The sequence below is a fragment of the Lynx rufus genome, unplaced genomic scaffold (assembly GCF_022079265.1).
Source record: "Lynx rufus isolate CCGP_SWC_20201006 ecotype Redwood Valley unplaced genomic scaffold, mLynRuf1.p SCAF_2, whole genome shotgun sequence".
Classification (NCBI taxonomy): domain Eukaryota; kingdom Metazoa; phylum Chordata; class Mammalia; order Carnivora; family Felidae; genus Lynx; species Lynx rufus.
Window position 1 is genome coordinate 116,220,149 of NW_025814834.1, and position 15,503 is coordinate 116,235,651.

A 15,503-nucleotide genomic window follows, 5' to 3' on the forward strand; every position below is an offset into this window, starting at 1 on the left:
ACAACACATACTTGGGCCCTCTTGTTCAGACCACCCTCTCATATCACTCAAGGGGACAGCTAGTCTTAGGCACCCAGGAGCGACTAGTTAATCACACAAAAATGCTCTCTCTTCATATTCCAAGGAACTCAACTAGCCTCAAGTCATCTGAGGATTTTAGGACACACTCAATAATTTTTATGCATGTATCAACTCATTAATGGGTATCCTCACATGTGTGCCCTGTTTCCGTGAGACCAGAGCTCTCTGAGAGCAGGGACCACGTTCCCCTTTAGACTACAGCATCCCAAGGCAGGGACAGTGCCACACCCATCACGAGGGGCACTTCCCAAAGGCACATCTTTGTCTTTGCATCTGGCTCAGGGTTATCTGGCTATAGGGTTACTGATGAATGAGCAAAAGCACCCAACGAGTCCAGGAATCTCATTCAATGTGGAAAAAGGTGTCTTCATTGAGGTTACTGTGAGTCTCTCCCCAGACACACCCAGTTGTGGGTTGGTGGTTAGCACTGAGCTGGCATGTGGGGTCTTGCCCCCACCTCTGCCGCACAGGCACCAGACACTTCAGTTACCAGCTCCCAGCAAGTCTGACAGAAAAATCTCTCCCTGCCTCACATAGTGGGAAGCAGCAACACCTTTAAACCAGAGCACGGAGCTTGCAGCTGGGAGGACGGTGCCAGGGTCCCAGTAGCTGCGCTATCACTGAGTCCAGACCACGCCCTGCCTTACAGGCTGCCTCAAAACTATGATAATATCCGCTGGGCTTAGAGCTTGTGAGAAGACAGAGTTGAACAAACAGCACCAGGTGTTATTGTAACGTGGTGCCAGAAGCACATTTGCCAAATATGGTAATTCAGGAGAAGGGAAAAAAATCCAAACTGCACATCTAAAGTGAGTAGTTAGGATCATCACAACATGCCAAAACCTAGCCGTGAAGTTACCCAGCCACCTCCCCTCTATCTGTACCTAAGCTGCTGGGCAGGTGAGAACGATTTCAAAGGCTCCTGGAAGCATAACTACTACGTGTTTATTTCAGATGGCGTTCTTAGAAGACTATTTAATGACATGGAAAATTTTCAGTGTGGTATGAACAGAAAAAAGGTAGTTATTAGAACTTGTAGAAGTTAGAAACACACTAGATTTAAGCATAGCAATGTGGATAGACCCCAGGAACATGGTGTTGGCTAAAAAGGGAAAAGATAAAATATAGCACAAATTCATTATGAAAATTGAAAACACACTTATAGGCATAGTGAAATCATACATTGAATATATTAGAGTTGGGGAGGGGAGAGGCAAAAACAAAACAAACAGTAAATCCAGTGAGAGGTCTTTACTAGATCAGAGATGATAATGTACCCTGGATTTTAAGAGATTACTTTAAAAATATAAAATCTTTAAAAAAGCAAGAAAGAAAAATACACTGGAACATTGGTACTCAGGTTTGGCTAAATATTAGAATCACTTGAAGGGTTTTTTTTTTTTCTTTAATTTTTAAGTACTCTCCATACTCAATGTGGGGCTCGAACTCACAACTCTGAGATCAAAAGTTACACGCCCCTACCCACTGAACCAGACAGGCACCCCCTGAAGAGATTTTTAAAGTCCTGCCGACCAGCCCACATCTCAGATCAATTAAATTACAGTCTCTAGGTCTGGCACCAGGCTTGTCTCCTTTAAAACTCCCAAGGCTGGGGCACGTGGGTGGCTCAGTCGGTTAAGGGTCCAACTTTGGCTGAGGTCATGATCTTGCGGTTTGTGAGTTGGAGTGAGCCCTATATCGGGCTCTCTGCTGTCAGCGTGGGGCCAGCTCTGGATCCTCTGTCCCCGCCCTCCCAGCCCCTCCTCCACTCATTCATTCTCTCTCTCTCTCAAATTAAATAAATAAACTTAATTAAAAAAATTTTAAAAAGCTTCCAAGCCTATTTCAATTGGTAGTGAAGGCTAAGGGCACTGCTCTAAAGGGATCCACCTACTTCAATCCATTCACAGTGGATCCTTTGAAGGAAAAAGATTGGAGAAGGAGGATTTGGGTTTGTATGTTTCTCCATTGTTTGAATTTTTACAGCAAATGATACTCTTCTATTTAGTAAGACAGAAAGAACAATAATAAAGATAATAAAGAGATCAGGGAGGACGATACCCTGCCTCCTGGCAAAGACATAGTTACCACTGCTTTCCCCGTTACCTACCTTACTTACCTCAGGTGGGCTGCTATACAGTGTTGTGGGGCTTGGATTTAATCCATTTGGCTTTTCCAGCACCACCTGTTCAAAGAAAAATAAAATCGGTAGTTAACACAGCCCAAACAACGAACTTCGAAACATTAATTTCCTAAGATCTCATTCTTAGGAAAAAAAGAAAGAGGTGGGAAAAGAGAGAAAGAAGGAAGAAGAGGAGGAAGAGGTGATGGAGAAAGAGGAAGAAGAAAAGGAAAGAAAGAGAAACAGAAGGCAGCAAGTGAAAAAAAAAAGACTTCAAGTGCTGGGTGGGAAATGGAGAGGAGAGGTAAGGCGTGGAGAATGTGTATGGCCGTGGCGGGGGTGGGGGGCAGTGCTGAAGGGAGGCCCAGGCTAAAAGCTTTCAGCCCAATGGAAAACATGCAGGCTGACTCCCAGAAGCCCAGGGGATACAAGCAGCTGCCTGCCACCAACAAAGAGTCTGCCTTGCCCCTTGGGGATCCTGACAAGGTTTGACAAAGCATAAAGCAAAAGGTGAAGCGGCTTTTGCTGCAATTCTTTCCAACCCAAAGCCTGATTATTCATCATACGACCACTGGTCTGTGCAAACAAGGGCCCTGGACTTTGGGGCCGGTCTCTGAGCAGATCAGATTCCTCAGCCACCTGGCAAAGCACCTCCCAGCAGCCAGATGGGAGCTCGGGTGGGGAAAGTCCTACCTTCAGCCACAGCAAAGTGAATTAGGGGGAATCGCCACACAAGCCTAGTAAGGGCTCACGCCAAAGAGGAACCTTGCTGCCACTAGCTGCTGAATCCCTGTTTCCCTCAGGGGAACGAGGGCAGGGGCTACTAGAGAAAGACAACTCCCCCCCCCCCCCACCCCCGACTCCAGCCAAGTGCAAGTGAAGGAGATACAACTCTGAATCTAAAGGAGGACAAAGGTGAAATGGAAGAGACTGTTCTCCCCTGAGGACCCTTCCAGCCTCCAATTTTAGAAAAGCTGAAAAGCAGGATCCCAGGCTTATCCGTCCATCCCAAGAAGTACTCTTCAGTAGGTTCGCTATGACATTTACTGGTGACCTTCTGCATCCCAGATACAGGGGTGGGGGTGAACCCTAACCTCAAGGAGCTTCTGATGCCGGGGCAAAGACAGCTACTGACACAAATAATGGACCAGGACCGAGATTTCCAATTCACAGCCCGGGTGTTACCCCAATTACGCAAGACCAACTATGAGAAGTTTGGATTTACAGGTACTGTCTGCTTTATAAGACTGTACTCCAAAAATACTGATCCCAGAATCCTTACAGAGAAGAGGTTTTGCCAATAACGGTCATTTTGTTCACATGAATTCCACTTTTAGGCAGTGTGTGGGAACAAGTGTACCTTATACCTAGGCTGACCCATGTCAATGCCAGTGCCCATCTGCTGGAGAGCCCCAGTAAGGCTGGGAGTGCTCCGAGAAGCCAGCACTGCCTGTACGCCCTCCTTTTCTGGCAGCGGTGGGAGATTCGGCACCCACAGCATGACTGGCAAAGGGGACTGCCCGGCACAACCTCCTCAGTGAGGACCCAACCACTGACCATTTCCTATTACCTGTATCTCCTGTCCTTGGAGAGAGTCTCCTGGATCTCTGTCAAGCTTGCTACTTATGTCCTCCCGCAGCTTCTGTAGGCAGTTCCGGGCCTGGGAAGGGATGGCAAGAACCCTTAGCTCTGGGACAAGGAAAGAGAGTGGCCTGACTCACCCAGCTTTGTGCCCATCCCTGACCCATACTCCTGTGAGCCAAGCTCTGGCTGGGGGAAGGAGGGATCCCAGGCAAGTGGGGCTGCAGCACAGTCCCTCCTACACGAGCAGGAAACAAAACCCCGTCCCGCTGGAGCTAACACTCTTGCTGCAGAGACACACGACACAAAGGGCAAACAAGTGGAACATGTAATATGTTACATGGTGACAAGTGCCAAGGAGCAGCTGAGGCCAGGGAGAGGGTCAAGAAAAGTTAGGGAAAAGAGACTGTCAGCTTTAGAGAGGAGGCTGGGGTACAATGGGTACAGAGGACACGTGGGAGTTAATAAATACTTGCTGATTCATGGATTGGTTGAGTAACAGGAGGGTCAGAAATGATACCTGACTCAATGGGGGACAGTGGCAGATGGGAGAAGACCAGACCCCACAAAAGGAGGGAGCCAAAAAAATGTGAGCTTCCCACCAAGGGAGAGGTGCCCACCTCCTGGATATACTGCACCTCACTCTTCAGCTGGTTGATGTTTTTCTCGTGGATCATCTTATCTCCAGCCCTCCCCTTCAGGTACACCTTCAACAAGGAGAACAACACTACTGATTAAGAAAGCTCCTTATAAGTTAATTCCACCTAGGCAGGCTCATCCACTGGTAAAGGTAAAACACTACTGCCTTCTGGGTGGCACTTGGAGGATTCAGATCAGAAGGCTTAGAACTAGCTAGGCTTGCTCTTTGACCTATCAAATCTACTCCTGGAACTTTATCCTAATGAAATAAATTTAGCCAAACTGATATAAGCACTCACACGTACATGTAAATTCATGCAAAGGGGGTTGTAACAAGGGATTTACACATTTTTCTCTATACATGCTTGAATCTTTGTGTTCACACATGTAAACTTGCTCTCTCTCTCAAACTAAACTTTAAAAAAAAGCTTAAAAATATTTATTACCTGTATTATAAAACACATACACAATTTAGTAACAGATGTTCAGTAAAATATTCTTTATAACTGCAAAAATGAAATAGGCATAATGTCCAACAATGAGGGATTACTTACATAAATTATGGTATGTCTATAACAGAACACTGTGCAGTCATGAGAATACCAGACACTTACATTTATGGACACAGAAGATTTATAAACCAACATTAAAGTGTAGGGGGACAAGCAAATTGTAGAATAGAGGGTATATAATATGATTTAACTTTTGAAAAAATACATATGTGTAGGAAAATGTTTGAGAGGATACACGATAAAGTATTAAAAACAATGATTACATTGACAGAATTATAGGGTAGCTTTGCTTTCTTTAAGGGCCATGAAATGACTTTGAATAAGAAACAGAAATTAAAGGCATCTGGATTGAAAAGAAAGAGGAAAAATCACCATTTGCAGAAGTGATCATGTATATAAAAATACCCTAAGGAGTCCACTAAAAAATTATCAGAGATTATAGCAAGGTTGTAGGATATAAGATCAATATACAAAAAATAGTTGTATTTCTATACATTAGCAATGAACAATCCAAAATGAAATATAAAAACAATTCTATTTACAAGAGCAACGAAAAGGAAAAACACTTAGAAATTAACAAAGTTTAAGACTTGAATTCTGAAAATTACAGAACATTGTTAAAAAAATGAACAAACATCCCATTTTCATGGATTGGAAGACTTAATATTGTTAAGACAGCAATACTCCCCAAATCAATCTACAGATTCAACACAATTCCTACCAAATCCATGCTAGCTTCTTTGCAGAAACTGACAAACTGATCTTAAAATTCATATGGAAATACAAAGGACCTGAGTCCCTAAAACATTCTTGAAATATAAATCTCAACAGTATAGTAACAAAATGTTAACAAAAATAACAAAGCTACAGCCAGTAATCAAGACAGTGTAGAACTGGCATAAGGAGAGACACATAATTCAATGGAATACAAATGAGAGTCCAGAAACAATAATACAATAAAAATACACTAAACTAATTTTTGACAGGGTGCCAAGACAATTCAATGGGGGGAAAAAACAGTCTTTTCAACAAATGATGTTGCTATAAATGGATATCCACATGTAAAAGAATGAAACTGGATGCCTTCCTTATACCATACACAAAAATTAGCCCAAAATGGATCATAGACCTATCTGTAAGAGCTAAAACTATAACTCTTTGAAGAAAATATAGAAATACATCTTTGTGACCTTGGGCTAGGCAAAACCTTCTTAGATAAGACACTAGAAGGACAACAAAAGAAAAATATATATAAATTGGATTTCATCAAATTAAGAACTTTTGTTTCAAAGGACACCGTTTAGAAAGTAAAAAACAAAATACAGAAAGGACAAAATTTTGTAAAATATTTCCAAATCATATATCTAATATGGGTCTAATTACTATCCAGAACCTATAAGGAACCCTTATATCTCAAAAATTAAAATCATCTTTGGGGCGCCTGGGTGGCGCAGTCGGTTAAGCGTCCGACTTCAGCCAGGTCACGATCTCGCGGTCCGTGAGTTCGAGCCCCGCGTCGGGCTCTGGGCTGATGGCTCAGAGCCTGGAGCCTGTTTCCGATTCTGTGTCTCCCTCTCTCTGCCCCTCCCCCGTTCATGCTCTGTCTCTCTCTGTCCCAAAAATAAATAAATGTTGAAAAAAAAAATTTTTTTTTAAAAATTAAAATCATCTTTTTGGTAAATTTAATTAATCATCAAGAGTAATTCTTTTGGGGTGCCTGGGTGGTTCAGTCAGTTAAGCACCTGACTTTGGCTGAGGTCATAATCTCTCTGTTCATGGGTTCAAGCCCCACATCAGGCTCTGTGCTGACAGCTCAGAGCCTGGAGGCTGTTTGGGATTCTGTGTCTCCCTCTTTCTCTGCCTCTCCCCACCCCTCTCAAAAAAAAAATAAACATTAAAAAAATTTTTTTTAAAGAAGAGTAATTCTTTTAGACTATTTACTGCTATTTTAAAATTCAAATATAGGGGCACCTGGGTGGCTCAGTGAGTTGAGCATCTGACTTCAGCTCAGGTCATGATCTCACGGTTCATGAGTTTGAGCCCCACAGGGGGCTAGCTATTGTCGGCGCAGAACCCTCTCACTCTACCCCTCCCCTGCTTGCACTCTGTCTCAAAAATAAATAAACATTGGGGCGCCTGGGTGGCTCAGCTGGTTGAGCATCCAACTTCAGCTCAGGTCATGATCTCACGGTTTGTGAGTTCGAGCCCTGCGTCGGGTCGGGCTCTGTGCTGACAGCTCAGAGCCTGGAGCCTGCTTTAGATTCTGTCTCCTTCTCTCTCTGCCCCTCCCACTTGTGCTCTGTCTCTCAAAAATAAATAAATGTAAAAAAAAAAAAAACTTAAATAAACAAATAAACATTATTTATTTATTTATTTTTTAGTTTCAAATACAACAAAAATAACGCCGTGGAGAAAGTGTGGTGACATTCATCCGTTATACCTACGTGTAAACTCTCAAAACACAATTGAATTGAGCCTGATGCGAGGCTCAATCTCACAAACCATGAGATCATTACCTAAGGTGAAATCAGGAGTTGGATGCTTAACAGACTGACCCACCCAGGCACCCCTCAAAGAGCTTTAAAAAAGAAATAATGACGGGCGCCTGGGTGGCTCAGTCGGTTAAGCGTCCGACTTTGGCTCAGGTCATGATCTCGCGGTCTGTGGGTTCAAGCTCCGCGTCGGGCTCTGTGCTGACAGCTCAGAGCCTGGAGCCTGTTTCAGATTCTGTGTCTCCCTCTTTCTCTGACCCTCCCCTGTTCATGCTCTCTCTCTCTGTATCAAAAATAAATAAATGTTAAAAAAAAGAAATAATGAACATTCTTTTATTTAAAAAAAGCTCCATAAACACACCTCCCACCTGACTCCACAACCTCCAGCAGCTAAATATGGCCAGTGGGATAGGCACCTAGGAAGATCACCACATCCATTTTCATGCCCGGGTCTGGACTGCACCAAAGTCACTACAGACTGACTGTGGTCTCCTGGTGTTAATTAAGATCTTTTCAGGAAATGACCAGGAACTCGCATTACAGGTCTGGTTCTTCCAAGTCAAACCACAATGTCCCTGTGGCAAAGTCAGCTGCCGCCTGTCACATGCCTGTAAGGAGAAAGAGGGGAGGGAGGAAGAGTGGAGGTGAGCAGAGTTTACCTTAATGATCTCCTCGTGTCCATCATTGGACTTCACCAGTTCTGAGGCCAACGAATGGCTGGTTGAGCGGCCAGACACCATGGCAAAAGTCCTCCTACCCGCCTGTCAAAGAGAAAGAGAGAGAGAAATGGCTCTGAAATCATGACAAGCCCAGAACTTCTTCTGTCCCTTGACCAATGCAGAACACCTGCTCCTCGAAAGATTTAAAGGGTTAGTCTGATTTTCCCTCCAAAAACTCATTTCAACCTCTACCAGAAGCCACACAGCAGCAACACCGGACAGGGAAAATTAGCAGAAACTGCAGGTTAGTTTTACTTTTAGTGGGACCTCCCCACCCCCAAAGCAGTGCACAAGGCTGAGGTCAGGGGGTGTGTCTGATAGGAAGTGACCCTGAGCAGCAGCAGGGATGGCTCCAGACAGCACTGTAAGGAGTCAGCAGCAAGGAGGGAGAACTGGCTGAGGGGAAGAGGCCTCACCCCACCAGAAACCTCGATACCTTCTCGGCTATGTGTTCAAGTTCATCTCCTGTCAGTTCACTCTGTAGAGTCAGCCTTAGAATGTCCACGCTCCCCTAATAATGACAATGACAGCAACAATCACCCCTTACCTTTACAGTCCACTACCGGTACCAGTGCACTTTTGCCAGTCCTGTGGGGTGGTCCTTATTATCATCATTTAACAGATAAGAAAAGCTGACGTCTGAAAAGGTGACATTAGCTTGCCCAGTATCAGTCATTCCTGGGTGGCAGAAAGTCTCAGGATCCTCTGACAGTGCTCTTTACACCACACCAGAGACTATTGCTCTGTGTAGCTCTAGAGGGGCTAGCCACCTTGGTCCTTACATTACAGGAAGCACATTACGTGGATTCCCCTCTCCCCAGCTTTGAAGAGGGGGATGCCCTCATCCCCATTGTAGGGTTCCTGCACCTGACAGGCAACCAGGAGTTACTGATGCACTTCACAAGACTGGGATATCCTTCCTGAACCAAACTATAGGACAGTACTTGAATCCAAACCCCTAGTTCTCTAAGGCATACAGAAAATATCCAAATGAAAGAAGGCCTAATTAGATGAGCCTAATTTCAAAGGAAGAAGCACATTTTCTTTCCTAACTCAAAGAAGGTTTAAAAAACACACTGTGAGGGGCACCTGGGTGGCTCAGTCGGTTGAGCGTCCGACTTCGGCTCTGGTCATGATCTCACAGTTCATGGGTTTGAGCCCTGCATCGGGCTCTGTGCTGACAGCTCAGAGTCTGGAGCCTACTTTGGATTCTGTGTCTCCCCCTCTCTCTGCTCCTCTCCCACTCGTGCTCTGTCCCTCTCCCACTTGTGCTCTCTCTCGCTCTCAAAAATAAACATAAAAAAAATTTTTTTAATTAAAAAAAATACACTGTGACACACACACACACACACACACACACACACACACACACACATCGGAGAAAATAAAACACATTGAGGGGGAAATCATATGGTAAAAGGAAAAAGTGGGGCTGGAGATTTGGAGAGATAACAACATTGAGGGAAGGTAAGCAGGGCAGAGAGGACCAAACCCTGCCAATAACCTGTGTTATGTGTAGAGTTGGACAAGAGGTTTAGGTACGCTGGGCCTCTGGCTTGCACCAGAAAAATAATGGGTTGTACTAAGTATCTCTAAGTCTCCTTCCAGCTTTAACACTATGAGAGCATAAAAAGGGAATATGTGCTTCTCCCAGGCAATGAAGGGAAGATGGATGCTGAACTACCCAAGGACAAAAGTGACCTTGAGGTACAGGAGTATAAATGCCATCTTACCCTTAACAGGTTTTAAGGAACCCTCCTAATATTCCAAATGGCTGTTGGAAGGAGCAGGGAGAAAAGAATGTGTCCCACCCAGGGAGTTGTGAGAAGGTTCTCTGGGAAGGGAACAGTCCTTCCTAAATAAGGAAAAGAACTTGGTGGAAAAGAAATCAGTCTCTGTGGTCAGATACTTAACTCTCAAAGACCGCACTGTAAAATGGCAACATTACCATCCGACATGGGGGCTTTTTGTTGAAGATCAACGGAAAGTGTCTGGAGGTCTCTGCCACATAAAAGAGAGGTACTCAGATATTAGCCTCCTCCCACTTCTTGGAATGAACCCAAATTTGGGACAGGTGGAAGACACTCCCACATGGCCCTTCACCCTCCCTAACTCTGGCAATGTAGCTGGTTTTACAAAACACTCAATTCCTACCAAATACAAGAGAGATCCTCAGTTGGGGGGGGGGGGACGTTCAGGCCCTCCAGAGTCTGGGTCAACTCACTTCTGTTACTGCCTCTCATTGCTCCCTGTCCAATACCTCCCAGGCTTTCCCACCTTTGCCTTACATGTCCTTAATGTCCTTAAATGTCCTTAAATGCCTTAAATGTCCTTTCTTCCCATTGGGCATCTTTAAGGCCCTCAAAAGTTCACATTCAAATGCCATATTTGTGACACGTCCCTACATCCTGTGGGAAACATACCCTCACCTCCTTGAGCTCCCTTGGCATCACAGGGCCTCCTATGGCACCTGCCTCTCAGCTACTTATGTTCCACGAGGAATTGCCCTTTCTGTTAACTCACATGGGCTGCTGTGTGACACAGCCCTCTACCCGGGTTAAGTATTTTCTGAACAAATACGAGTGCTCCATGATATCTAGTTCAAGAGAACATTACACCAGAAGGAAGAGGAAAGGATTTCAAAATAGCCAGAGCGGCTGCCAACTCTTCTCCCCAGGACACAGACGTGCACTTTGGTTAAAACAACATCCTTCCATACCTGGAGGCAGTTGGGGAAAGCTGGGGCATCCCTCAGCCAAAATAAAGGAGTTATCAGCCAATGAAGATCATCAAGTCTAGTTTATTATATGGACCCAGGCATTCTAATTGGAAGAGCATGGACAACCAGGCTAGATCGGGGCAATGAGGGATCATCTCATCCATACATGTCATCAGAATCCCAGATGGACAGGAAAAAGTGGGAAATTTGCAAAAGGACTAAAAAAAATAATGTCTGAAAACTTTCCAAATTTTACAAAAGACATAAATCCAGAGATTCAAGGAGCAAATCCCAAATAGGATAAACCCCCAAATCATGCCAAAACACATAATTAAATGTCTGATAACTAAAAACAAAGAAAAACATCTTTTCACATCAGAGAAAAATGACAAGTTACCTATATGGGGGAAGCACTTTCATTAAACAGCAGATTTTTCATCAGAAGCTAGGAAGGCCAGGAGGAAATGGCACATTATTTTCAAGTGCTGAAAAAAACCTCTTAATCAATAATCCTATGACCAAAAAACATTCTCCTTCAGGAATAAGGGGGTAAATTAAGATGTCCTCATGTAAAGAAAAACTAAGAATTTCTTACCAATACAGCTACATTAAAAAGGCTGTAAAAGATCTTTAAACAGAAAGGAAACAATATGAAAGGAACCTTAGAACATTAGAAAGATAGAAACAACATGGATAGAGATACCTGGGTGGCTCACTCAGTTAAACTTCTGACTCTTGATCTTAGCTGAGATCATGATCTTGGCTCAGATCATGATCTAATGGTTTGTGAGCTCCACACTGAAGCATGGAGCCTGTTTGGGATTCTCTCTCTCCCTCTCCCTTGCTCGTGTGTGCACATGCTCTCTCTCTCTCTCTCTCTCTCTCAAAATAAATAAATAAACTTTTAAAAAAAAGAAACAACATGGAAAACAAAAATATTGATAAATACATTAGGCTTTCTCTTTACTCTTGGGTAATCTAAAGTATGTTTGGTGGTTGAAGCTAAAATTAGAACACTGCCTGATTTGGTTCTAAGTATACACAGAGGAAAGTATGTATGTACGTATGTATGTATGTATGTATGTATTTATTTATTTTTGAGAGAGAGAGAGAGAGAAAGAGACAGAGACACCACGTGCACAAGTGGGGTAGGGGCAAAGTAAGAGGGAGACACAGAATCTGAAGCAGGCTCCAGGCTCTGAGCTGTTAGAGCAGAGTCCAATGTGGGGCTCAAACTCACTAACTATGAGCTCATGACCTGGGCCGGAGTCAGACAGTTAACCAACTGAGCCACCAGGTGCCCCGGAAATATTTAATTATATTATGAATGGGAGAGGATAAAGGGATGTAAAGGAAGGTAAGGTGTCTATATTTCATTCAAACTGGTAAAATGACAACACCAGTAGACCATGATAAGTTATATTTATACAAATGTAATACCTGGAGCAATCACTAAAAATCTATACAAAGGGATGACATTCAAAAAACCAAATGAATCAAAATGGAATCCTAAAAGGCTTTCAAGTAACCCACAGGAAGGGAGAGAAAAATAAAACAGATTAATGAAAAATAGAGAACAAAAACTAAAAATAAAATGGCAGACTTACCAATAATTGCATTAAATGTAAGTGGTCTAAATATACCAATTAAAAAACAGAGATTGGCAGAGTTGATTAAAGAACATGAATCGGGGTGCCTGAGTGGCTCAGTCAGTTGAGCGTCTGACTCTTGATTTTGGTTCAGGTCATGGTATCAAGCCCCACGTCAGGCTCTGGGTGGGCCATGGAGCCTGCTTAACATTCTCTCTCTCACTCCCTCTGCCCCTGTACCTTACTCATGTGTTCTCTCTCAAAAAAAAAAGTGAAAAAAAAATCCATGAATCAATACATACTGTCTACAAGAAACATATTTAAACATAACCATATAGGTAAGTTAAAAGTAAAAGGATGGGAAAAGGTATATTATACAAACATTAATTAAAGGAAAGCAAAAGTGGCTATATTAATATCAGATAAAGTAAACTTCAGAGCAAAGATAATTACCAGAGGTATTATATTACCAGATATATTACCAGATAGATATTATATTACCAGAGAGAGATATTATATCATGTAAAAGTGTCAATCCACAAAGAAGACATAGCAACCCCAAATGGATATACACCAACAACAAAGCTGCAAAATATGTGAAGCAAAAACTAAAGAGCTGAGGGTGCCTGGCTGGCTCAGTCAGAATAATGTGCAACTCTTGATCTCGGGGTTGTGAGTTTGAGCCCCACATTAGGTGTAGAGATTACTTAAAAATAAAATCTTATTTTAAAAAAAAACCCAAAGAACTGAAAGGAGAAATACACAAATACACAACTAAATATATTTTTAAATTTTTATTATTTTTTTTCATTTGAGAGAGAGAGAGAGTGAGAGCGAGCATGCATAAGCAGAGGAGAGGGGCAGAGAGGGAGAGAGAATCCCAAGCAGGCTCCATGCTCAGCTCGGAGCCCAACATGGGGCTTGATCCCACAACCCTGGGATCATGACTTGAGCGGAAATCAAGAGTCGAACACTCAACCAACTGAGCCACCACCCAGGCATTCCCCTTTCTTTTTTTTTTTTTTTTTAACAAACCCACAATTATACTTGGAGACTTCTTCAACACCTATCTCTGAGAAATTAATAAAACTAGACAAAAATCTAACAGGATCTAATCAACAGTTATGGAACACTCCCCTCAATAGCAGAGTATACATTCTTTGCATGTACCTATAGAACATAAAGATAGACAATAATTTGGGCCATAAAACAAACCAACAAACTTGAAAGAACTGAAATCATTTAGAGCATGTTATCTGACCACAATGAAATCAAATGAGAAATAATAGAAAGAGGGGTGCTTGGGGGGCTCAGTTGGTTGAGTATCTGACTTCAGCTCAGGTTATGATCTGACAGTTCATGAGCTTGAAGCCCCCACTCAGCTCACTGCTGTCAGCACAGAGCCCACTTCAGATCTTCTGTTCCCCCCTCCCTGCCCCTCCCCCACTTGCACGCATGTGCACTCTCTCTGTCAAAACTAAATAAAACATTTTTAAAAAAAGAGAAATAACAGAAAGATAAAAGGAAAATTTCTAAACACTAAGAAGCTAAACAACATGAAGAGCTGGTTCTTTGAAAAGATCATTGAAATTGATAAACCTCTAGCATGATATCAAAAGCATGAGGTAATACTATGAAAAACACTACAAACAACTCTACAAACAACACCATAAACAACTCTATGAACACTATGAACAACTCTATGAACAACATTATGAATAACTCTATGAACAACACCATGAACACTATGAACAACTCTATGAACACTATGCCAACTCTATGAACAAGACTGCAAACAACACAATGAACAACACTAAAACAACTATGAACATAAATTTGACAATTTAGACAAAATGGCCCAATTCCTCAAAAAACACAAACTACCACAAATTACCTAATATAAAATAGGTAATATGAATAGCCTTGTAACTTTAAAGAAATTAAATTCATCATTTTAAATTTTTTAGAGAATTTTTTTTAACGTTTATTTATTATTGAGAGACAGAGCATGAGCAGGGGAGGGGCTGAGAGAGAGGGAGACACAGAATCCAAAGTAGGCCCCAGGCTCTGAACTGTCAGCACAGAGCCCAATGCAGGGCTCAAACTCACAAACCGTGAGATCATGACCTGAGCCGAAGTCGGACGGTTAACCGACTGAGCCACCTAGGTGCCCCTTTTTTTAATTTTTTTAAAAAAAGACATACCTAGACCCAGGTGCTTCCACTAGAGAATTCTACCAAATATGTAAAAAATTAGCACTAATTCTACATAATCTCTTTTCACATTAAAAAAGACTTTATTAAAAATGTATTTATTCAGAGAGAGAGAGTGTGCAAGTGTGTGTGAGAATGAGAGGGGCAGAGAGAGACAGAGAGAGAGAGAGAGAGAGAGAGAGAGAGAGAGAGAGAGAGAGAGAATCCCCAGCAGGGTCCACACCACCAGTGCACAGCCTGATATGAGGCTCAATCCCCTGAACCGTGAGATCATGACCTGAGCCAAAATCAAGAGTTGGATGCTCAACAGACTGAGCCACACAGGCGCCCATAATCTCAACCAGAAAACAGAAGAGGAGAAAACCCTTTCCAATTCAGTTCATGAAGCTGGTCTTACTCTGGTGCCAAAACCAGACAAAGACCATTTTATTATTATGTGTTTGTTTCTTTGTTTTATTTAGTTTGAGAGAGACACAGAATGAGCATGTGAGCAGGGGAAAAGGATGGAAGGGGGGATAGAGGAAGAGGGAGAGAGAGGGAGAGGGGAGGGAAGGGGAGAGAGAGGGGGAGGGAGGGAGAGAGAGATAGAGAGAGAGAGAGAGAGAGAGAGAATCTCAAGCAGGTTCCACACGGAGCGACACAGGGCTAGATCCCACGACCCTGGGATCATGACCTGAGCCAAAATCGAGTCGGACACTCAACTGACTGAGTCACCCAGGTGGCCCAACAAAATTTTTTTTTTAAAGACAGAAAAGAAAACACTACAGACTAATATCTCTCATGAACATAAAAGATTCTATTTTCTTTTCTTTTTTTAATGTTTATTTACTTTTGAG

The 15,503-nt window shown here is 42.8% G+C and overlaps 1 protein-coding gene across 2 annotated transcripts in view; it reads right to left on the bottom strand.

The window, feature by feature from the left end:
• The window catches only part of TUFT1 (tuftelin 1), a 41,814-nt gene that overhangs the window by 12,080 nt on the left and 14,231 nt on the right, over window positions 1-15,503 (bottom strand). Inside the window, exons 2-6 of one of the 2 annotated variants that reach the window (XM_047085712.1) lie at window positions 8,583-8,657; window positions 8,087-8,188; window positions 4,405-4,491; window positions 3,774-3,863; window positions 2,201-2,266 (exon numbers count right to left, since the gene is read on the bottom strand). In XM_047085712.1, the coding sequence (XP_046941668.1) occupies window positions 2,201-2,266; window positions 3,774-3,863; window positions 4,405-4,491; window positions 8,087-8,188; window positions 8,583-8,657 (420 nt within the window). The remainder of the gene's footprint in view (window positions 1-2,200; window positions 2,267-3,773; window positions 3,864-4,404; window positions 4,492-8,086; window positions 8,189-8,582; window positions 8,658-15,503) is intronic. The other variant, XM_047085713.1, reaches the window with a different exon arrangement.